The sequence below is a fragment of the Ochotona curzoniae genome, unplaced genomic scaffold (genome assembly GCF_017591425.1).
Source record: "Ochotona curzoniae isolate NIBS_2020 unplaced genomic scaffold, NIBS_Ocur_1.0 contig_64, whole genome shotgun sequence".
Taxonomy (NCBI): Eukaryota; Metazoa; Chordata; class Mammalia; order Lagomorpha; family Ochotonidae; genus Ochotona; species Ochotona curzoniae.
Window position 1 is genome coordinate 2,249,545 of NW_024466502.1, and position 25,370 is coordinate 2,274,914.

General features: G+C 45.0%; 1 protein-coding gene across 1 annotated transcript in view; it reads right to left on the minus strand.

Annotated features, from left to right (window-relative positions):
• Positions 1–25,370, minus strand: part of MYO16 (myosin XVI) — a 361,148-nt gene that overhangs the window by 320,146 nt on the left and 15,632 nt on the right. Inside the window, exon 3 of the mRNA XM_040991535.1 lies at positions 14,142–14,285. Within this exon, the coding sequence (XP_040847469.1) occupies positions 14,142–14,285 (144 nt within the window). The remainder of the gene's footprint in view (positions 1–14,141; positions 14,286–25,370) is intronic.

Sequence of the window (25,370 nt, forward strand, 5' to 3'; positions counted from 1 at the left end):
GACATCTGCCTCTTTGTTCCTCTAACAGCTCTGCAATGCATTGGAGTTCAGTGCAGCATCTCTGAGTGTTGGAATGAAGCCAGGCAGGAAGGAGACTCCGTTTCTCAAGCTTGGTGAGGAAGGCCGTATTTGGCCATCAAGTCCTAGGGACACTCCGAAGGTCTCGTTCCAGTGCACCTTGACTGGCCATGTCCTGAGACCCTCATGTACAGCCCTGAATGTATTCATCCTGAGGACGGGGCGGGGGATGTCTGTCTCCTTGTCGGTAAGGACGGCGGCAGGTACACATGGTACGCCCAAGCCCTTGCAGCATGCGTCCGCCGAGCCAGTGCAGGCTGTGCACATTCCTCCCAGCCCCGAAGAGCACAGACAACTGCTGCGCAATCTTGCTGCTATTTTTTTCTGCCTCACCTTCTGTTTCTTGGCAGAGATCACTTATTTCTGTCACCAATATTATAACTGTATCGACAATGCCATCGAATGGGTTTTATTATTTTTAGAAATGAAACTTACGGATTTACTCCATATCTGCTTCTCTTTGCCTGATAAACTTCCTTAGTGATAATCTGATCTTCTTGACATCTTCTTGGCTTTTGAAAAAGTTTACTTTCTGGGACCAGAAGTGCAAGAAATCTCTTCTCTTTACTAGATATGCTCTTTATGCATGCGCATACTTCCACCTGACTTTCAGCCTTTAACCCACTTTCCATAATAAACTATGATTTTTGTTGGAAGGAATATGACCATGTTTATCTGCCAAGCTGTTCCCAAGCTAAATGTTTTTTTAAATATTACATAGGCCTAGAATTATCAAATTGAACTGAATTCAAATATATCTCAGTTTTATCACACTTGCTTGTTACATTATTTATTTCACATAAAACACCTTCATTTCTATCTTGCTTTCCAGGTAGAAATCTGCCAGTGACTTTACAAACTGTAATAACAGCATGAATCCCCACGACATCAGAAACCCCAGAGTGGGAGGAAGCAGAGCAGCACGAAATGTGAGACAGTCATTCCTGCTCCAAGTGACAGCAGCGCTGCTTCCACGTGGAGACCCGAAAGCCGGTTGCAGTGCTTCCTCCTGCTCCAAGTGACAGCAGCACTGCTTCCACGTGGAGACCCGAAAGCCGGTTGCAGTGCTTCCTCCTGCTCCAAGTGACAGCAACACTGCTTCCACGTGGAGACCCGAAAGCCGGTTGCAGTGCTTCCTCCTGCTCCACGGCTCTTACAGTACTCATCTCTACAACGGTTACAGGCAATTAACAGAATGGTCAGAATGGTGTCATCTTAACAAGTCCAGATTCACCAGTTCTAAATTAAACTATTTCAAGAAAAAAAAAAACCTCCAAAGATTGCATAACACTGTCACAAAAAAGGACAAAACTGGTAAGATATAAGTTATCTGTTTCTGTTCAGATTAAGGCACTCAAATGCAGTTGCAATACATAAACATTGAGAAAGCAAGAAGGGTATCAAGAATTCCCAGTGAAGACAAGGATATGGCATGAAAGCACGAATCAGGAATGAGTGCATTCTGGGGCTGACACTTCTGAGTCCTCCCCAAATAACTGCACCACTTGCAAATCTGATATAACATTTAAAGACTGGCTGTTTCTTTAAACACGAATGTGAAGGGATTTCAGCTCCTCAGGATGAGCTCTAAACTGAAGCAGAAATGAACGGCCATCCACAGCCACCTGCTAGGGTGACAGCCATGTCTAATTCGAAGTCCAAGCAAAGACGAGACCTGGCAACAGAGTCCCACGTTCCACATATCTCCTAATTCACTTCCTCACAGTGGGATGTGGGTCCCTTCCTCCTCCCAGTGGCCAAAACTGTAGGGAAATCAACCAGTACCAGAAGGGAGATTTCCCAAGGATTCTGAGCCCTCTCACCACAGAATCAGTAGGCCACTGGTGGACAAACACTCTCGATGAAGCCCCTAGTGGACACACTTAGGGCACCTCTGCCTGTGTCATCCCTCACTGACTGGCAGGAAGAAAAGAACCTGCCACGAAATGCCTTAGTGTGTCTGGGACTTTCTGGCTTATAAAAAATGTGTTTCTCAAAGCTCTGGAAGAACTAGGATCCTGGGAAGGCCAAGATGAGGACAGCAGCTGACTCAGCAGGTAGTGAGGGCCCACCTGCGGGTGTGCGGGGGCTGCGCCTAACAGGGCCCACCTGCGGGTGTGCGGGGGCTGCGCCTAACAGGGCCCACCTGCGGGTGTGCGGGGGCTGCGCCTAACAGGGCCCACCTGCGGGTGTGCGGGGGCTGCGCCTAACAGGGCCCACCTGCAGGTTTATGGGGGGCTGCGTCTAACAGGGCCCACCTGCGGGTGTATGGGGGGCTGCGCCTAACAGGGCCCACCTGCGGGTGTGCGGGGGCTGCGCCTAACAGGGCCCACCTGCGGGTGTGCGGGGGCTGTGCCTAACAGGGCCCACCTGCGGGTGCACGGGGGGCTGCGCCTAACAGCAGAGTGGGGGAGCTCTCTGCTAAGTCTTATAGACCTCTGACCAATCACAGAGCCCTACCTGCATGGCCTATCACCTTCCACGGAGCCCCATCTTCCCAATACCACGACACTGGGATGAGAATTTCAACATAAGGACAGACGTGTTAGTGTGGAGCATCTTGGTCAGCTCTTTTTGCTGAAATCTGGCTGCCAATGACTGGAAAACGCGTTTCACTGGAGACTTAACGCAGAGTAGATCTGTCAGCACCCGTACACATCCTCAAAGCTCGCTCTATTGAGATCATTCTATTTCACACACAGGGTAAACTGCTCATTATATTTTATTGGAAACATGAATCTATTAAGTGATTAATCTTTCATTGTTTCTTTTACGTGTGAAGACTTAGAAACAGCTTACATTTTCCAAAGCTTAAAGTATCGTGGCACTTAAATATGGAACATCTACTAAATATATATTTGAGGGAAATACATGGAAACAGAAAATATTCATCAACTTTCATGACGTTCAAAAGAAGACATACGTGTGAGTTGCACGTGAATCCAATGTTCAGATCTGAGATTTAAGCAGGCATTTCGAAGGGGGTTGGAGAGCAACACTGGGAAGACACAGTCAAAGGCAACACCGATATTCCCTAAGTGGGGTCACGGGGTTCTTATTGTGTTTTTATGTATTTCCCCATGTTGGTAAAACAAATACAATTGCTTCCATAATTAAAAACAATATATTTTTAAATATAAACGCTTCATGATTTAATGCAAATTGTTTGATAAATTATTTTAATAATATGTAGATTAAAATATTCTTTGTCTTAGGAAACACTTTGAAATGAAATAGAATTGATAAAAACTAAGAGGGTAAAAAAATAAACAGTGCAGGCCTAAAAAAGTTTCTTAGATTTTGATAACAGAGGGTAAGCATCTAAGTTTTCCAAATATACTTAGCCCAGAAAAACTTCATTTGGCCATTTTTCTCTTAGCTATGAGATGTTTCAGCAAATATTTCCCATACCAAATAATAAAATGCAAAAATATTTTGTAAAACATTATATTAATTCATAAAATGAATATTTTCCTTCTATTTACTTTTAATTTTATGGTGCAATTCCACAGGCTCTGGGATTTTCCTCAGCTCCTCCCCAAATGCCCTCCCCCCAACTTATTTCTCCCATATTATTACAATAACATATTCCTCCATTAGCAGTGCTAAGTCCATCATTGTGCTATTTAAGTGCGTTCTGACATTCCGGGTACAGACACTGGCAGAGTGTCCAGCATCCCATTGTCAAGACACATCCAACGGTCTCACTGGGAGTCCATCTTTGCTTTGGAAGCAGGGGAACACACTGCACTGTACCTTCACATCTGGATACGACAGTCTATTATGCAGCTACTATACAAGAAATGAATATTTTTAGTTAACGCATTTGTATTTAGAGTTTTTTCCTTCTACTAGAAAATTAGTAAAAAAGGAAAAATCAATCATTAATATATAACTCCTTGGACATGCTGATCAATGATATGGAATGCCACAATAAACCAAGTTAATGCATATCCACGGTGAAGCTATAGGTCTTGCACCTTCTTGCATAAACATTTTATGTTGAATAAAATAGTGGAATTAGAGAACTCAAGGGCAATCCAAATTCAGGTTCAAAACAAGACCATTTGCCTTTTAAGGATTATCGGTAATGTTACATTTTAAAATTATTTACCTATTTGACTGGCAGAGTGACAGAGAGACGGTCATTTCCCAAATGCCAGCCACATCCAGACTGGGCTGGCTGAACCCAGGAGCCTGGAACGTTCCCACGAGGTGGCAGGCCACATGGCCGCCTGGCCTATCCCATCCAGCATCCTGGGCTGTGCGTTGGCGGGGAGCTGGATGGACAGCAGCTGTGGGGCTCGAGTTTCGGTTTCTGATGCGATGGATGCATCCTAACCAGCTTACCCTGGCCGCCACAACACTTGCCTTATGTTAAATTCTGTCCCACAAATATTACATTAAAATGGAAGCAGCAGTTCCAAATGTTACATTCTGACATTAATAACCATAATTAAGAGAATTCTTGAGTATTTAATGCATCTTCACAGATGGTCTGTTTCAAATATTTATCCCACATGCCTGTGTCCAGGTTTCATCTGCCATGACTGCCCCACTTCTTAAGGCGAAAGGAAATTATAACAAATGTATACCACTGTCAGAATTCAAGAATATAAAATCAGGTGCTCTTTAAAAAATTCTTCAATTTTTTAAGTTTCATCATACTTAAAAAACAATCAAATCATACTGAAGTACATGATTTTTAAACATTTTAACTTGCTTTTTAGGATATTACATTCTGCGATTCTTTTTTATAACCAGAAAAAAAAAAATCACAAACTAGAATGATGGATGGATCCTAATTTTAAAACTATTGACTTTTTTCAGTAATCATACTCAACACCAAATTCTGCAGTTTTCTTCAAAGGGAAATTGCACCTCCACAACAAGGAGAGAAAGGTTATTAGGGCTCATATCTGCTGGCAGACAGACAGACATTTGGGTATTTTTCCCACTTACTCGGAAGGATTTACGTCACATTCAGCACGATGCACGCATTTAGAGTACTGCTGAATTCAACACCTCCACAACCCTGTGGCCTCCACACCGTGAGGTTTCCTCAGCGCCAGACCACAGTGACGTCTCAGAACCCTCACACTCACGCAGGATGCTTCCTGCTGAAAGGCAACTGCATCTTCCTCATGCGTTGTTTATTTTCGAAGTGCACGTGGTGTCTTCCTGAGTGCTCAGAGTACGGATGATTTCACGTCCTCGAGCCCTCACTGCAATCACAGTGTGGTGCTGTGCAAACACCCCGCACACTCTATGAATGGATACTATGAATGGGCCGGGGGCATGCGCAGTGCTGGAGCAGCCAGGGCATGGACGTGAGCTGGTTAAGTTCCGATGCAGCTGCTGGGTCGCCCAGAGCCTGTCACCCCACATGAGGAAACGGCTCTGGACTTCACGATTAGCCATAGACTTCGACATAAGTTTTACGCTTTAAGACTTTTCAATTCACATATGAACTTTGTAGGGGAAAAGAAATCAGAGAATAAGATTATTCTAGTGCAAAAATTTATAAACTACTTGCCTGATTTTTCATAATGGCCACTCTTCAAATTTTCAAAGACCTCACCTGAATTTCAGTTGTTCTTCTGGCATCCAAATAAAGTAATTTTTTACTGTACTCTTCACAAGCTTTCAGATGTAGCCACCATGGTATAGTGTTTTTCCAGAAGTGGCGGTCATGCTAAAAATGGGGTTCAGTGTGCCAGTCCGGCTGAGAACCGCATACATCAGTGGCTTATGTACTGACTTATGTAGCATGAACTCATGCCTTCTCCTGAAGCATCCTTGTATGTCCTCTGCCTCCTGTATGCACAGCACTGGAGTGGTGTGAAACGCCGGCCATCTCAATCCTTACACCTCTTCTGTAAATGCCAACACTGCCTCAAAGGTGATCAGGCTCCATTTTAAACCAAGACATACTCCTGGTCACCTGAGATCTGCCAAACTCTCCAACTACGGCAGCTCTTTTTATATATAAGGGACTCCCAAAATCTCTCCAGGGAAAAATAAATCAAAACATAGGATTATTTGGGTGCAACTTATTTTCAAATTCCATGCACCCTTTGCTTTCATATCAGTTACCCCCCATGAGCTTTTAGAAGATCCCTCACGTGTCATGCAAAGACTAAACAGGTAAAGAACTGAAATTGCTCTCGTTACTATCTGTGCACAAACGGCCTGGGCTCTTGCATTTTTCCCAGAAAGCTGTCATTTCACAGGTTCCTTCAGGTGGCCCCAAAAGGCCTTGGTCCCACCAGAGCACCAAGATGCACACTGCCCACGTGCGCTCCTGATGCGCAAACTTCAGAAATAATGACTCATAAGATGTTCTTGGTCACCCCCAAAGAGAAAGAATGCTTTGAAATGGCCCCCAAATCATAGTCTCTCAAAGAAACAGGATTATCCTGCAAATCTCTGTTATCATCTGCTTGAAAAACATTCCACTTACTATATCTGCCACATCAAGCTTTTGACATCTATATTAAGTTTCTGTTATTAAAAAAAATCTTGAAAATTGATCTATCATGTGATTGAGGGAAAAAAGCAAATTTCATGCAAAATACAAAACAAACAGATACACAGGCAAACAAGTAACGCACACATTATTGTTGATGAACTCTAACATGGAAACTAGTTTGCTGAGAAATGAAGAGACATGGCAGCAAACACTTCTAACACAAGTAGAATGAAGACCCTAGCGGGGCAGTGTGATAGTTGAATGAAGACCCGGGGGGGGGGGGGGCAGGGTGATAGTTGAATGAAGACCCCGGGGCGGGCAGTGTGATAGTTGAATGAAGATGGGGGGGGGGGGCAGTGTGATAGTTGAATGAAGACCCCGGGGGGGGCAGTGTGATAATTGAATGAAGACCCCGGGGGGGGGGAGAGTGATAGTTGAATGAAGACCTCGGGGGGGGGGGGGCGGGGGGATAGTTGAATGAAGACCCGGGGGGGGGGCAGTGTGATAGTTGAATGAAGACCCCGGGGGTGGGCAGTGTGATAGTTGAATGAAGACCCCGGGGGAGGGGGGCAGTGTGATAGTTGAATGAAGACCCCGGGGGGGGGGGGGGCAGTGTGATAATTGAATGAAGACCCCGGGGGAGGGGGGCAGTGTGATAGTTGAATGAAGACCCCGGGGGGGGGGGGCAGTGTGATAATTGAATGAAGACCCCGGGGGAGGGGGGCAGTGTGATAGTTGAATGAAGACCCCGGGGGGGGGGCAGTGTGATAATTGAATGAAGACCCCGGGGGGGGGGCAGTGTGATAGTTGAATGAAGACCCCAGGGGGGCAGTGTGACGCCTGACTTTCTATCTTTGTCTACCTGCAACACCATGATACATTTCCATAAAAGAATGCCAAACTCACAACTGTTACTAAAGGACTAAATTATTGTAATATGAGGGAAAATGGGAAGAGAAAAAGGAGAGGAAAGGGGGAAATTCCTACACCTATAAAATTATACCATGCAAAATAATAAAAATAAGAAAAATGTTTAACACTTTACCATAACCATCTGCCATGATGAGTTAAGGTACTTTATTCTTGCAAATTAAAGTGGAATTCTCCTACCATATTTGCACTTTGATGGCATAAACTCTTAATTGTCAGTAAATACTGGGTTATTGGAGAGTCTCTTCCAATCGATGCCAATAAAGAACGGTTGTAATACTTGCTAAAACAATCACAGAGGGCCTGGTGCGATAGCCTAGTGGCTGAAGTCCTTGCCCTGCACAAATCAGGATCCCATAGGGGCACTGGTTCTAATCCCGGCAGCTTCGTCTCCCATCCAGCGCCCTGCCTGTGGCCTGGGAAAGCGCAGAGGGCGGCCCAAAGCCTTGGGATCCTGCACCTGTGTGGGAGACCCGAAAGAGCCTCCTGGCTCCTACTTCGAATCAGCTGAGCTCTGGCCATTGCAGCCACCTGGGGAGGGAATCAAGTGACAAAAGATCTTCCTCTCTGTTCTGCCTCCTCTCTGAGTATCTTACTTTCCAATAAAAATAAAACAAGTCTTTTTAAAAAAAATTTAAAAAACAATCACAGAATTCTAATAATCCCATTTGTGTAACTAACTTTTGAAACCAAAATAACCCTTGTAAGAATTGTTGGCCTTACTAACAAGCAGGCTAGCCCACATGTAATGCAGTTTTGTAGGTATCTTTTACATGGAAAGAACTGGTATAAATATTTCAGGGGATTTTTTTTTCCTGGAAAAGGAAGTAAGAGTTACAGATAATGGCTTTGGGAATACTATTGAGAAGTCACATCAGATACTATTCCTTGATCTTCAGAAGCTTCAAATATTAAAATTTCTTTTGAAAAAATGTTATTTGTAAATGTCTTATATTTTAAATAAACATTTTAATTTCAGAACAGTTTCAGCTTTATAGGAAGATGTTAGGAAGTACTACAGAATGTTATATACTCCACACCTACTTCAACTATTTTTAAAAGATTTGCTTATGTTAAAAGTGTGTGTGTGTGTGTGTGTGTTTGAGAAAAAGGGACAGGGAGACAGAAAGAACGTGCTTTCATTTGTGAGTTCATTCCACAAATGGATGCAAGACTTGGGCTGGTTGGGCTGAAGCCAGGAACCTGCATTCTCCCTCATGAGCACAGGCGCTCAAGCACCTGGGCCATCCCGCACTGCCCTCCTAGGCACGCGAGCCAGAGGCTGGACTGGAAGTGAAATAGCCAGGTCTGAATCAGGATTCTCATAGGCAGTGACTTGACCTGCACAGCATCAGGCTGGCCCCACCTTTCCTCAGTTGTTACTACAGGCATGCACAGAATGTGTGTTACAACTGCCACTGCACATGCTCATTGGCTTACACGCAAATTCCCCCTCTTCACAGCATGTCTTCTATCGGCCCCAGGATTTACACGGGGACACATGTTCTCCTTGGCATCCTCCTGGCTTCAAAGATTTATCAACTTTCCCTGCCCCCCCTTTTTCACCTTATGATTCTGCAGTTTTGAGGAGGGATAATGAGCGGTTTTGTGTGTTCCTGGAATAGGGCCAGGGAGACTTCTGGAAGGTTGTACTCAAGAGAACACATGAAATGCACAACGCAGCATAATGACTCAGCACTGGCCATCTGGCAGAGGTGGTGGACATCAAGTCTCCCTTTCCACACGGCACACTCACAGAGTGAGGGGAGTCTGGCCCACACACACTGCAGGAGTGACCAGCCGGCCCACGTCCCTTGGAGGTGGGGAAAGCGCACGAGTACATGGGATGCCTGTGTGCGTTCTTCACTGATTCACACACACACGCTCGGAGAGACGCCGTCTGTGCTCTGCTGCTCCAGTGTGGGTCACGGAGGGCTACCTCACCATTCTGTGTCTGTCTGACAGGCTCTGCTTACACTGAGCACTCCAAAATCATGCAGGCTTGAGAATTTAACATCCCATTCCTCGACTCACTGAATTCAGCTTTTGGAGCCCCATGTGCTCCTTGCTGCTGAACTGATGTTGCTTGCAGGCCCTAAGCCGACCTTGAGAAATGCTCAAATGCACATGTGTGTATTGACTCAGGTGGACACACACATGTGCGAGTACTGGGGTGTGTAACTGTGTATTAACCAAGTTCCACACACACAGCTATAAACACCTGGATGTGTAACCATTTATGCATTAAACCCAGCAGACATGAACATGTATAAATTCTTGGATATATAACCGTGTCTGTTAACCAGGTACCTAACATATATAAAAGTCTATGGTTTTGACTTGTGGGTTTGCCTTATTCTACCCCTTGTTTAAGTTAATACAGGCGCTGATACATAATCATGAACATAGGGGAAAGAAAGTAGAATGACTAGGGACCCAAGACAGGAACAAGGGAGAAATCCTTTGATGGGTGATGAGCAGAGCTTAAAGAAAAAAAAAAAAGGATATGGAAGGATTAAACCTGCAAAAGACAACAAGTACCTGCTTAAGAATAGAAGAAAGATGGCGAATAAATGGGGTTAGTCATCAGTTGGATGCATTCAAGCCTGAAGATTTCTATTTCCTTAGCACAGCCGAAGAGGCAAGACTGATGCTGAGTGAGAGATGGCATATCTATGTGGAGCCATTGCATAAAGCCTTGATAATCAGGTGCACAGCCGACGCCCTGTGCCATCCTTCGCACTGTGAGTGAGGCTTACATCAAGTGTGTCATTTACACTCACTTTCTAGGGAAGACTCTGACCTTCCGAATCAGCAAGGGTGGCTGCATGCTGACGCATTTCAGCTCAGAGTGACGGACAGGGTCATTTATAAACAAACAACACAAAATGGCACACATTCCTATCCGACTCGGGAGTAGTCTAAGCAGCTAAGCAGTGAAGTTGTGCAGTGTCTTAACATTGATCTATCAGCTTGAGCCTCGGGACACAAATTAAGCCACATGTGTATAGATATCACTTCCTATTTCGGCTGTGACAGAGGTGTTCAGTTCTAGCAGTTGCCTGTGGACCCATTAAAATGATCTACTTCCACACCGCCCATAGACACAGTCCATGCGCTCGCCATCCTACAGGCAAAGCATTATTCACATCAGTTGTTCAGACGCAGAAGGCCACGGTCTGGGAGCAGTCATCACACCACCGTGACCGGAGTGAACAAAGTCTTCATGGAGCCTCATTTAACACGTGCCCATTCATTGGCTGTCACTTCCTCCCACAACTCCCGCTTCCCAAGAATGAAAACAGTTGATACTTTGTTGTAGTATATGTAATAGCAGTAATTGGATGATTTGCTATTTCCCATTCGCCTTTGCAAAGTAAAACTGATAATATTTTACTCTGTGGTTATTGTCTGTGAATTTCTTGGTATGCACAATATGTACTTTTAGAGTAAAATTTCTTATGTGGCTCCAGGACACAAGAAGTATCAATCTGCTTCCTTATATTACACACACTTACACAACCAAAATTGTAAGAGGATTTGTCTCCAGCCAGGCAGTCATTTTCACAAGACAAGTGTGGTGATTTTTCCTTCAAAAGAATTGACACCAAAATGAAGCAGATTTGCTTCCTGTGATCTAAACTGCAGTGAGTTATTAAAACACGCATACTCTTCACAGCTGCAGGATGGCTTACACTGCAGAGCAGCTCAGGAGCTGTGGTCACACTGCACAGGGAAACGCAGGCATTCAGAACCAGCGTGCTGCAGATCAATACAAAGCTTTGATTGCAAGTTAAAGCAAAAAAGTCCTGAGCACCAAGAAGTCCTCCTCAGAGGCCAGACTCTTGATGACCGAGCGCAGAGAGCTGAGCCTCTGGCAGCCCTCTCAAGCAGCAGGGACTCAGCAGTGTCGGGATATTCTCCAAGTACCTGCTCAGAGTATAGATGCCCTGGTCTTACAGGCTGCTTACACACACACACACACACACACACACACACACACGAGGCATAGATGCCCTGGTCCAACATGCTAATCTCTCTCTCTCTCTCTCTCTCTCTCTCTCTCACACACACACACACACACACACACGAGGCATAGATGCCCTGGTCCAACATGCTAATCTCTCTCTCTCTCTCTCTCTCTCTCACACACACACACACACGGCATAGATGCCTTGGTCTAACCTGCTGGTTTTGCGCGCGTGCACACACACACACACACACACACACACACACACACACACACGAGGCATAGATGCCCTGGTCCAACATGCTAATCTCTCTCTCTCTCTCTCTCTCTCTCTCTCTCTCTCTCTCTCTCTCTCACACACACACACACACACACACGAGGCATAGATGCCCTGGTCCAACATGCTAATCTCTCACACTCACACACACACACACACACACACACACGAGGCATAGATGCCCTGGTCCAACATGCTAATCTCTCACACACACACGAGGCATAGATGCCCTGGTCCAACATGCTAATCTCTCACACACACACACACAGCATAGATCTCTCTGTTTCCTTCTCTTTTCCATGTCACTATGCTTTTCAAGTAAATGAAAATAAACACTTTTAAAATAAAAAGTTACTGCATAAATCTATGATTTTTGACCTGCCTCAATACCTAAAATATACTGGCTTTAGCTGATTGGTAATTCATACTTACTCTTCTGAAAAAAGTCAATAGTTCTGTGCAGTAATAGATACAGGTGGTGGTCACTACTCACGCATTCCATGCATGCAAAGTCATGTATTTGCTAGGGATTATTTGCAAGCACAATCACTACTCTGAAAGCCTCTGTGGCCATCCATGGATCCACACCGAGTGATGAGCGATGGTGGACACCCAGTGTGTGCACACCGGCAGCCAAGGCCAAACAACGGATCATCTCTGCCCCTTGTTCCAGTCTTACAGGGTAAACAGGCCCGTTTACTTATTTTTGTCTATTTAACATTTTCCACATCTGTGAGTTTTCACAAAATCCCCCCCAGGTAGTCCTAAAGCACGATCTAGCATTCGTAAGTGGAAGAAGGGAAACCAGGTGTCTTAGACAAGGTTTATTCAGCATCCTTTGTGCTGCTATTGGCTGTGAGTTCAACAGTAATGGATCAACATCAGACACTGAAAACAGAGTTTTTAAACAGAAGCATACATAAAACAAGTTTATGTATAGCCATGTTGATGAAACCGCTGAGAACAGAGGGGAAAGGATGTAACCTCGCGATGTCCCTAAGGGAAGAAGGGAAGGTGCTCAGTATTCACTAGCTCAAGCACAAGAAGTGACTCTGCTTGACCAAGCCAGAGGCTGTGCTTTAAAGACAAAAAGACCTGTGAGACTGAAATGAGAACTGGGATATTAGCCCACTGGCAGACTTAGAGTCCTGTGTTACTTTACGAGCAGTAGAGCAATGGCCCCAGTGACGCTCGGGGGCTCTGCCTCTGCAGCTGGCACTTAAGAGATCGGTTCTCATCTCCGCCATCGTCATCTTTCCTCCAGCAGGTAGATTTGCCGCCCAGTGCATCTAGGCCTCACCCACAAAAAGCAAAGCCACCAGCACCTAAGCAACAGAATTAAGTGGGGATTAAGTGAGTTCATAACCACAAGGTACATATACAAACGCTTGGCAGCAGGGAACGCTGTATAGACGCAAAGTGCTAGTATCTGCCAGTTACTAAGCCACTTGGCAAACTCACCGACCAATGCTCAGGAGTGAAGCCCACTCTGAAACATAAAACCTTTGTGATTCACTTAAACCAGCATCATTCAAATGTTGTTACATACATATGATGGCCACACATGCGCAGGCCACTACTTTATAATAGTTTATAACCGTTATCAGAGGGATCAATGCCATCATTTTTAGAGATGGCATCCTGATGAACGTGAAAAAAACTTCAAAAATACACATTTTAAGCCCAATTTCCTGAACCTCCAACAACCAACACTGACAGCAGCAATCTCATGCATGCTTCCCAGTGCCTAGGTCACGAAGGAAGAAGTCATTCAGGCCCCTTTTCTTTCACTGAATCCACAATGTAATGCCACACCATTTTTTTTAAATTTTCTTTAACTTCTCACCAATACAACATGAGTTCCAAAAGATAGAAGGTCGTGCTCTCTTTGTTGGTGCTGTTACTCTTCACTACGGACTCCTCTCGGCACAGACACACACAAGCACACTGAATGAATGAGTGTCGTGTGTTACCAGTCAGAAAGCTGTTAGAATTTCAAGTTTTCCTTTTCATAGAAACAAACATCGATGCCACCTCTCTACTAAGTAAAAGCAAGGGAATAAAAAAAGATTCTGCTATAACCTAAAGATTTTGCTGTTTGGCTAAATTTCAGGAAGGTGAGCATGAACTGGAAAATCAAACTATCAAACAACTTAGTAAAGACCAAGTAGGATGGCAGTCATGCAACTTCTAAGAAAAAGCACCAGCCAACCTTGGCATAGCTTCCAAATTTTCACAAACTACATGACTCTCAACTTTAGTCTCTAATTATCTGTGTCCTAGGTAAATAAATGACATACACACATTTTTTCTCAGTTCAAGTATTTCCATATTATGAGATCCTATCAGCTGAATGTATGGCTGTGCATGTGCTACGGCATTTCAACAGCAGATCAACGAACTGGCTGACTCACTGATACGAGCAGCAGGACGACCTCAGGGCTGTCACAAGCACAAGCGACATGCATGGGCGTCCAGAAGTCTTCATCCTGGTGGTTCACATTGACACCCCTGTCAATGAGGACCTCTGCGATGAAGGCGTTGTCGTACCGAGCACACTGAAAGAAACAAACAGAAGAAACGGGAGACCTCAACACTGCACACTTCAGTTCAGAGACAATTCTGAAAGTTAAATGCTAAAGAATGCGTTTTCATCCCCCACTGACCTACAAGGTAAAGGACACACATCAGGCTTGGAGGGACACTGCGTCCATGGGCAGAAAGAATGCGGACAAAACAGGAGGGGATATTAAGCCAATCCAAATATCCTACTTGTGGGGTCTTCCTGAGCAATGAGGTTATCAGAGACCTTGATTTTTTTTTCTTGTGAATTTTTTTTTATTACATTGCATCATGCGACACAGTTTTACAGGCACTGAGATTCCCCATTCCACTCCCCAAAACCCGCTTCCCCCTCCCCCATAGTAGATTCTTCCATCTTGTTGCATCACCACAGATCAAATTCAGTTGAGATTTTTTTTCCTTGGAAGCATCTACAAAGCATAGAGTCCAGCATCTTATTGTGCAGATAAGTTCAACAGTTTCATGGGGAGACAGTCTGGTCTGAAGGTACAGCCGAAAGAGTATCATCCCAATCAATTGAAAGTCCCGACATTACATCAGTAACAATTTACAACGTAATGGGATTAGTTGACATGATATTGTGTAACCAGCATGTTCAAAGAGAGAGAGAGAAAACAACAACAACAAAAAAGGAGTACAAGTTCTGAACCACATCCTATGACTTCTACATTGACATTACAATTATTAGTTTCTATACAGCTGGGTTCTATACACCTTAAAATGGCTATAGATTACTATTCAGCTGCAGAGACCTTGACTGATTTACGATCATCATCTTTGTAAAATGCTGATTCGGTCACACGACTGTCTTGTTTTACAACATGCATTGCCTGTCATTTCCAAAAGAATAAAATGATCCTTTCTTCTTGTACCCAAAGTAAACAAGATTCTCCAAAATTTTTCTTCTCTCATTTTCCACAATTCTCACACGTGGCATTGACCCTGGGGGCATAAGACTAGAAGGCGTTGCACATGCAGCATTGCAAAAGTGAACTGTTTAAGTTTTCCAGTATAAATATTCATAAATTCATATTTTATTTTATAGATATTCCATAATTTCCCAAGGCAAACTATTCAGAAACTGACGTTGTCCTTATTTTCTATGAATAGATGACACAAAAATAAACATGACAGAGAAGTCAGGCCTGACTTGCCAAATGCACAGTCCATGCAGCTGTATGGGAATGGGGCCTGTCATTTTTCTTACGGTTCTGCTATTACCAACTTGAATTTGTAACATATTTTGAAAAGTCCCTCATAGTCACCCAGCACTGAGCTCTGCAAATTTCCTGGCCTTATACCAGACTTGTCCATATTTACATCTATGTGTTGTATTAATGCCAAATGTGTAATGGTAATATCAAGCAAAAGGAACCTATTGAAACCCAGTCCCTCATCAGTGCTTTGAATGCAGGTGCGAGACTCCATGTGGTTCCGGCCCCAGGCCACCATCTCTGGGCTCACTCACTGCACGGAAGAAGTGGTGCCGCTTGCTGCACACACTCAGAGCTCATCTGCCTCTCCAATAGAGAATGCTGTGGAGGCCAGTATTGTCTCAAGGGTTCCATTTTGTTAGGGAATTTCAGTTCTGCACAGAACGTAACCATCACCTGCCTTTAACCACGAGGCTGACCGAAGCCTGCTCGGCCATCACCAAGATTCCATCAAGGACATGACATTGCCGACCAACCTGGAACATGTAACTGGCCCAGGCAGTCCAGTTTCAGGCAGTCCTTCATTGCCTGGCCAGAGAAAGAAAGAAAATTTCTATGACCTCTGGAACAAGGGAAACCAGCCCTCGACCTTGCATGAGATTCCAAATGGCAACACATGAGGGGTAACCCTGCTGGACGGCGGCCCACTCATACAATGCCTGCAGCTCAAGCGGGGCAAGCCAGTGGGAGGGAGAGCGCACAGCTACCCACTGAAAGGGTTTGGGACTCTGAGGCCCCTGAGCGGTGGCTCGGCAGCACAGGCTTTCCAGTAAAGGAACCAGGGACGGGGAAAGAACTGTTGAGAAGGTACACAGCACCTAAACTTCGTAAGGCAGCGCCAGTTCGCACCACTGGCCTCATCTATCAACGCAGCAGTCTTGTCTCTCTGGAGGACATCTGTCACACTGCAAACACTGTTCTGTCCCAACCAAAGGGCGTACAGCTGCGTGGACTGACTTCTCTGCCACATCTCCTGAGTGACAATGATGGCTCAAGTACCCGGGTCCCTGCCACTTACACGGGAGACTTGGACTGCACCCTTAGCTTGTGGATACAGTCTGTGCTAGTAACAGATCTATTCTGTCTGTGCTTAAAAAAAAAAGGGTATTTGTAGATGCCTGGAAAAGCACTGAAAATTGGAGAAAAACTGATCAATAAAAACAAAACCAGGAGACAAACATGTTAGAGTAATCAAAGCAGGATGTTAAAACCATTAAAATGCTGTATAGCTGTGGTTCACAGTTACACAGCCTGCGTGGCCTGTCTCCCGAGTGAACTACAACTACAATGCAAAACCTCAACGTGAGGTCCCAGGGGATGAGGTCATTAGCAGAGTTCATTCACAGGGTGCAAGCAAGGGCCTGGAGCGATGGCAGACATGCTGCTGGTGACAGAGCTTCTGCTTTGGAACCAAGGTATCGGGGTATCTGATCCTGATTAGATGGAGTCAAAACATCCCCTCTTTGGGTCCCTGAGAAGTGGAACACAGCAATACCAGGTTTGGATACAAGGACAGAGGCAATCAAGGGCACAGTTCTACCGCTCAGTAAATTCCAATAAATTGGCTTTAAAATGTGGAGCCTGGATCCAATTGGTTTCAGGAAGTTCATGTGCAAGTAATTCCTCTTCTAGTCCTGGTATCTTTTATTACAGCTCACTGCATAACAAACAGCCACATGACTCTCCTCCTGTCCTTGTCAAGATACGCCCCACCCTGCACCTTAGGAATCCACATGTGTAATTCAAAGACACCTGAGGCTCCGGTTTCCAATGTCTTTCACTAAAAGAGTTAATTAGTTCCAATGTTGAAGGTGATATCAGCCCTCTTGCATGATGTGATTTTTAGACTTGCATTTCAGAGCACTATGAATAATAATTTGACAGCAATAAATACCTTGTAATCACACTTGTCGGAAAAGATTAAGGTGGTTAAGCACACCCGTGCAGCGTGCTTACACTAACATTTCCAGTAGAGGGAATCCTCCCCAGCATCAATCTTCTTCAGTAGCAAATCAGTATCCCACTTCCCTGCTGCAGGCGATTTCTGGAGACACTTGGTGGTCACATGCCATCATGCTCACCAGAACTCTGCCACCACCTGCCATTGCTACCTCAGCCTGGAGCCAGGAGCAAGCACTGGTCACCTTCATCTACTTGTTCTGGTGCCAGGCAGAAGTAGGAACACAGTCGGAGTGGTGCCCTGCGCAACACAAAAATGTGAGGCCTCCCATCAAAAATGGAACTGAGAGCTCCAGGATGGGACACCAGAGCCTGAAGCCCATCGTGGCACAGTCTCTGAGGGACTGTGTGCCACACGCTTCCTGAATGCCAAGTCCCTCACTAGCCAGGGAGCCATCAGCCTCTTTCCCACCAAGCCTTTAGAACCCAGAACTTTGTAAACAAATTTTCCCCATCTGAAAATGTCCAGAATATCTCAATGGAAGGTGTTGTCCCTACAGACACCATCTCGGGTCTTTGGTCCATATGGAGTTTGCGCAGCCTCTGCAGTGCAGCTAACATTAGTATCCCCCAGAACCCCGACAGCCCGGGCATCTTCTGAGCTTGTGGATAAAGTCTTCTGTAATCATTAGAATTTCATAGATCACCACATTGAATATGTTAAAAAAAATAAAACTAAAATACTAATAAAGTGAATCCCCCTCCCCAAAGAATCACTGGATGTTCAGGTTAATGTCCTAATTCCTAAATCCACCGTGAACATCCTCGGCTTCCAACCTGACGACTTCTCTCTCCCATGGAGTCTTGGGAACCCTGACAATAGATCTGTGTCCAACTTGAGCACCCTCCACAGAGGAGGGACCACCAGAATTGGACTCTCCAGCCTACTTGAGGCATCAACTGCCTTCCGTCCTGGACGTCACTGCCATCACCTGCCAGTGCCATCAGCACAGTCCTCCCGACTCTGCAAGCTCCCACACCATGGCTGGATATCCACGCTGCCTCCTGGAGCTGACACACACAGAGCAGGCCATGGTCTGTGTGCTGGGGCTGCTCACGCCTTTAATGGTACAACTAGCAAGCGACGAGCAGGCACTGTGTTCTTTCAACTGCTACAAAATGCTTCTGAACAAAAACAGTATTTCTCAATGTGCAAACTCCATATAGACCAAAGACCTGAGAAACCAAATGACAAAGACAATTTTAACCTGAAAATCCACTTTTGTTGCCCTCTGTCTTGGCATCAGTATTGTTCTACTGATTGGCTAATGAATATGTCACTCAGAAAAATAAGAGAATCAATTCAAATATTTAAACTTCACTCACCAAATTTCATGGTTTATGCAAGGAAATTACCTTGCTTTTCTCACATGAGGGCTGAACCTGCTGCAATGATCATTTTCCCAATATGTACATTTTCCCAATATGTGGGATTGGAGCTTGTTTTCCATGTTTTTTGTTTTGATTACGGAGCAATCATGGTAAGGAAATTAGAGCTACTGGGATAGCATTCAGTTTTGTTGCTGGATTGATTATAGCATGAATATCATGTACTATGTATAGCCCTACTAAATTACGATTACAGCTATATCTTCATAGCTATCTCCATTTAAATAGACTTATTTTTCTCTATATGTGAGCCTCTCGACATTTGGGCGATTGGGAGGGGGAAAGTGATGGATTAGTGGCAGTCTCATTTCCGTGTCCTTTGTGGATTCTCAGTGGTTCAAAAACATTTCCACAGAGAGAGAAACAGGCTGATCGCTTGGTATCATTAGCAAACGTATTTCAAATTTGTCCCCATTTCAAAAAATGTTGACATCATTGTAATTTCTGTGCAGCTCTTTGTATTTGACATGGATGCATGAGGCTGCCCAGTTCAGCCTGGGCCGGAGTCACAGTCCGAGGCTCACCCCTTCTCGGCCTCAGTAACACACAAGCACTGTTTTCTACTTCAGGTACTTTTTGCCTGTTATTCCCCAGACACCTCCCCATAGCTAAGTCTCCTGAATCCCTTAACTTGCACTCTATCGAGCCTTTCCATCTGAAGTCTGGCCAACTGACCTGAGTATGAAGCCGACCAGGAGTAAAGCGATTCCAAAGCATCAGCAGTAAGCAGCCAAGAATGTTAACATCCTTGGAAGAGTCACCCTTCGGAGTGAATGCTTTGACAGCTGGTGAAAGGTTACTGGGGAACACTGCACCGCAGGCACTGCCCTGGGCAATGCATATTCACATTTAAATGACTCCATAAATATCTCTGAGAATCTGGGCGTGCAGTTCAGCAATGTGGGCTCTTTGGGCAAGCATGTATAGTTTTCTACAAAGTCATAGGAGGCAGTAACTTATACCAGTTCAAGAAAGAGACCATCGGATTTGCAGTTCATCACAGGAGCTACTCTTGGAGGACTTGGGGCTGTGTTGAGACAGTCATACATCTATCAATTAGACACATACCTACAGGAGACCTATCCTGGGCCCAGTATTAGGCATCCCAGAGGACAGGTTTAATGAACCAAGAGCCCTTTTTAAATCAATGGCTGACATTTAAGGGGTTAATGTAGCCAGGTCAGAGCTCCAGTGGGCAAGGCCAGCAACTGCCTGGACAGCATGGAGAGCAACACAATGGAAAGAGCATGAGAAAGCAGGAGGAGCCATTTGTCCATGCAGGAGCAGTTTGGTCCATCTGGCTGACAACACAACTGTTAGAAATGAGGAAGTCATTTTTAACAGAGTGAGTTTCAGGGTGATAATACTTAAAGGAACACCTGTCTTGGACATCACTAAGGTTTCTCCTGGAAAGAATTCTGTACAAGTGAAGATCATGATGGGGGAAGAAGCAGAGAATTATCTAAGGAGTCTGCAGGCAATGCTTTGTCCTCCCAAGCAAGATTCCCTTCCTGGTTGCAGAGGCATAAGAACTGACAACAACCAAGTCCAGATGGTAATGCCCCACCATCCGTTTTTACCAGCTGATATTGGAATAATCAGGCCTGTGTGGTGCATGCACTCAAAAATGGAAAAGCCAGTCTCTTGGGTTTCTGGAAACATTTCAAGAATCATCACAATCTCATTTTCGATTGCCCTTTTAACGTTAAGCCTTGTATACAGGTAGTCATGCTAAAAATCCACTCACAACGCAGGGCCAGGTCCCAGCGTCTGTTCAAGTACATCTAGATACTGCCCTAAGGATCTAAAATCCCAGACTGCAGTCCTTCCAGTTATAGATGCTGTGGCACTCAAAAAGTGACACTGGCTGTCAAAAAGTTGTCAGGAATTTGAAACCTACGTCACATCGTGGGGGAAGGCTGAGAGACCCGATTCCCAGCACAGCCACCGTTACCCACTCCAGCATCCTGAGACCCGATTCCCAGCACAGCCACCATTACCCACTCCAGCATCCTGAGACCCGATTCCCAGCACAGCCACCATTACCCACTCCAGCATCCTGAGCTCCCTATAGCCATTCACGCTCAGATCTCAGAGCCATCCAACTCTCACGGACACTCCCATCTCTTTCCCTCTGCTTCCTGCTGTATCATGATGCATCGGGGCCCCCAATCACACCCCAAGAACACCCCCTGGAGAGGGTATGCTGCCTTCTTCTGGGACGGATTTTCTTTTGTCCCGGGAAAGCACAGAAGGATAAGCCACAGGATCAATCACCAGATGCCTCAGGCTGGCCGACCAGGGTTAGCTGCTCTGGCAGCTTCTGCACACCAACTATATCTGTTCTTTAAAAGAGGAGATATTTTTTTGGAGGAACTGCTCTGGCACCATGATAATCTGCCTCCTGTCAAAATACAAAACATTCTATTTAATTTTGAATACATCATTTTCTCCTATCGTGGTAATTATCTCTGCTTCTGGTAGAACTAGAGAAGTTACGGAAATTCACAGTAAAGTTGAAAGAGCATCTTTGATCAGAGCACAGATTTTCTCATATGCAAAGCATTTAAAATTTAAGCTTCTAATAAAAACATAATTCTTGTGATTTTAATAGTTTCTTCTATTACATGTAATATCCATGTGTTGTTATTTTGTGTTAAACAACACAAAAAGGAAATGGTAAAAATTAAAAGACTGCACTGCCCCCTCCAACTGTAATCAGTTTCAAGAAAGTTTCTATTCTGCTCTCAAGATATGGTGTCAGTTATTAAAAAAAAAAATTGTCCATTTTTCTGTCTGCCAACCCCCATCCGGCTGTACTGCACACACCTTCCCAAAACTGCCTTTGGCCACTACAGGGATTTCATTGTTTCAATATCATGAAGTTAAACTGGAATTGGCTCAGTGAAACAAAGAACCCGTCAGGGGGTTACATTCCATGTGGATGCTTCCAAACATTGTAGGCCATTTGGGTGCTTCTCAATCGTTCATTTGTTAAGGCTCTTAATGCATAACATTATGGGATGTTCACATAAGTCTTGTTTTCACTGCCTAGACATGACTTTTCTCCTATGTTATTCGCAGGAGACTAAGTTCCTGGGGTGTAGATATCACTCCTTTAGGCCATCATGTTTCATCCATCACGGAACCCTACATCTGTCAAATGTCTGACATGTGACTATTTAAAAGGAAGAAGATAAAGATACAATTTTAAAAATGCAAGTATTTACCTAATTCCTGAAGGAATGTTTAATCCCCAACTTTTTTGTCCTTCTGAGAACTGTCTTAGGGAGACCAACACTTGGAATGCTGTCCTGAATGAATGATAATGGGGTGGAACATCCACCACTCAGCTAATCTCAGCATTTCTGCAGTTCCACCCAAGGCCCTGCACAAGCCCACGCTGCCTTTCTCTCCGAGTCTGAGGATGTGTAATTAGGGCTTCAGCACACAGGTCTGAGAGGTGGGTAAACAGCCATGCGCCTCTCACTTGACATTTTAGATAGCTAAATTGCCTTTTCCAGTACCTAAGGCATTTTAAAACCCTGTAATTTTGTCTCTCTGGCAACCTGCAATTTTTCATTTGTTTTTGTTTAGTCAGGAAGTCCAGGAAGAGAGGATTCCAGCACTGATCCTCGGTTCTTCGGCTGCCGCGAGGGCCACGAGGGCCACGAGGGCCACGAGGGCCACGAGGCTTCCTCTCCTCTCCTCGCCCTTTGTCTCAAGCACGTGTCCTTTACATGAGATAAAACACCATCAACAGGTGTTAGAGTGCCTCCCGCACCTTCCTCCCCCCTTCACTCTCCATCTTCTCTTGTGACTTCACTGCCTCTAGACATTGTTGCTCTATTGTTACTTGCTCTCAGACAGCTAACTGGCACTCATTCATCCAGTTATCAAACACCAAGGGGGTTTGTGCAGCACCTGCTGGACATGTACTAAGTGGTAAACACAGCAGCGGTTTTTGAAATTTCAGGCTAGCACATTCAGGAAGGCACACACCACGAATCACAAATCACTGTATCAAGATCTATAAAGAAGCAAAGACCATCTCTTGTGAGCTGGATAAAAGGGTAGGTTTGACAGGAGAGAGAGAAAAAGCTTCATATCCAACCCAAAGGTGGCTAAGAGTGGTTCTATACAGATTTTCCTGCCTGGCTCACTCTGCTTCCAGATACGCTGCACTCAATATTTTTCTGATTCTCTTGGGAAACCAAACTCAATGTGGGCACAGAATGTATTTTTTTGTACCTTTCTCTCTAATTTCCATTAGATATTGACTAAGTAAGCAAAAACATTAATTAAATATCCATTCAACAAGTCTACTGAGTATCTTCTGCATGTCTGGCTAACTCCTATGAAATGTAAATGGAGAAGTACCCAAGCCAAGGCTGGCATTCTAGTAAACAGAAAATAGTCATGTGAACCTACAGCCTTTTGGGCAGCAATTGTGTAATAAAGCTTGGGAAAACAGACAAAGGGATGGGAGTGGAGCTGACAGTGGGTGAGAGCAGTGGGTTACCGTTTTGTCTAGAGGATGCTGGGCAAAGCAGTGGGGGTTAAATGACATGAACACAGAGACCCACCCAAAGCAAGTGACCAAGTAGGCCAATGGCTTCAGAGAGAGAGGGAGGTAGACAGTAAGTCAAGAAGCAAAAGCACGAGGTCTCCAGGCCCACTTTTCAGGAGCAGGTGTGTGACCACTGTAGGTGGAACAGAGACCACGAGGGAGTGACTAGAGGTGAGTCACCCACATGTGGACTGGAACCTGGCAACCAATCACAATGCTGACATGGGCAGGACTGTGCATGCTTCCCTGGTGGACAAGAAGTGACTGGAGTGTGACAGTGTCGCAGCTGTGACGGATGGAGTTACACGCAGGCAAAGCAAGCACCAGAGGGACAAGTGAGAAAGATGCAGAGGGGAGACGGCAGTGCAGGACAGAAGGGGAGCTGGGGTGAGAGGTGGTAGCGTCCAGGTCTTATTTTTGAAATAAAGGAAGTGCCTGCAGATTGACTGATTGTACAGACACAGCGCTTGTCAGAAGTCAGACCAGTTACATGTGCACGTGAAGAAGTGCTGGCCCAGTCAGCTTTCTCAGCCGCCTCCTCCTCACTCCTCCTGTCTCTCTCTCTGCCTCTAACCTCTCTGTCCACAACTCACACAATGCACATGACAAATGTTCAGAAGTAACACTTCCCTTGTGATAGCAACAACAGCCTGCTCTGCATGGAAAACTCTGTCCTCAGTACAAGATGGCAGCAGGCCGACTGTCGAAGCTCGTGCTGAGCTATGCTGTGACCACAAAGGGAAACTCCTGACTACAGAGAGGGAAGGCTCTTCATGTCGTCTCCCAGTCTAGAAGAAATCCAGGAGGTAATGATCAGGAGGTATGGCTCTTTAACATGTTTTATAAATCCTGTAATAATCGAAGTATGAAACGGACAGGTTTCATAATCAAACACACCAGAAATGGCAAACTTTAACCTGGAAATGCCTTTCCAATGCAGGCAACAACCATCTATAGCACTGTGTAAACTCCCCTTCAATATTTTAAGCTTTCTGTTCCACTGATTTATGATTACTTGCATCCCCGATTTCTTGAAAGTTTATTGGGTACCACTTTCTCTTTTATTACGTTATTAATGTATCTTTCAATATTTTACTCAAGAGGCAGCAAGCAGACAAACACACAGGACCTCTCACCCACTGATGTGCTCCCCAAATGCCCATGGTAGCCCCAAGATGGGGCCGAATGCAAGAACACTGACCAGGTGTCCTCCACGGGTGGCAAGGATGCAAACACTACAGCCACCACTAGCTACCCACCCAGGATCCAGAGCTGAGAATCACACTAGGTCACTCCAGTATGTTATGTTGGCATCTAAACAGCATCGTGGCCATTAGGCCACATATCTGCCTGCAGTTTCTACTTCCTTTAACAACAAATTAGTGTCATTAATTAAAATTAGAGTTTGATAGGCCTGGCACAGTAGCCTATTGGCTAAAGTTCTTGCCTTGCATGTGCCAGGATCCCATATGGGTATTGGTTCATGTCCTGGCTGCTCTAGTTCCCATCCAGCTCCCTGCTTGTGGCCTGGGAAAGCAGTTGAGGACGGCCCAAAGCCTTGGGACCCTGCACCTGCAAGGGAGAACTGGAAGAAGCTCCTAGCTCCTGATTTCAGATTGACTCATCTCCTGCCATTGCGGCCACTTGGGGAGTGAACCAGCAGATGGAAGATCTTTCTTTCTCTCCTTTTCTCTCTGTAAATCTGCCTCTCCAATAAAAATAAATCAATCTCTAAAAAAAAGATTTCCAGGTGTTCACTTATTTATTCACTTAACTATCTCTTGTTTCCAAAATAAGAGACAGTAGGAGGCGCAGAGTGGTGGGCCAAGGAATGCTAGCATTGAGATACCTGCCAGCTGACTGCTGACACTTCCAGCAAAGCTTCCTATTATTGTTCCTGGGAAGCAGCTGATGAAGAACCGACATGG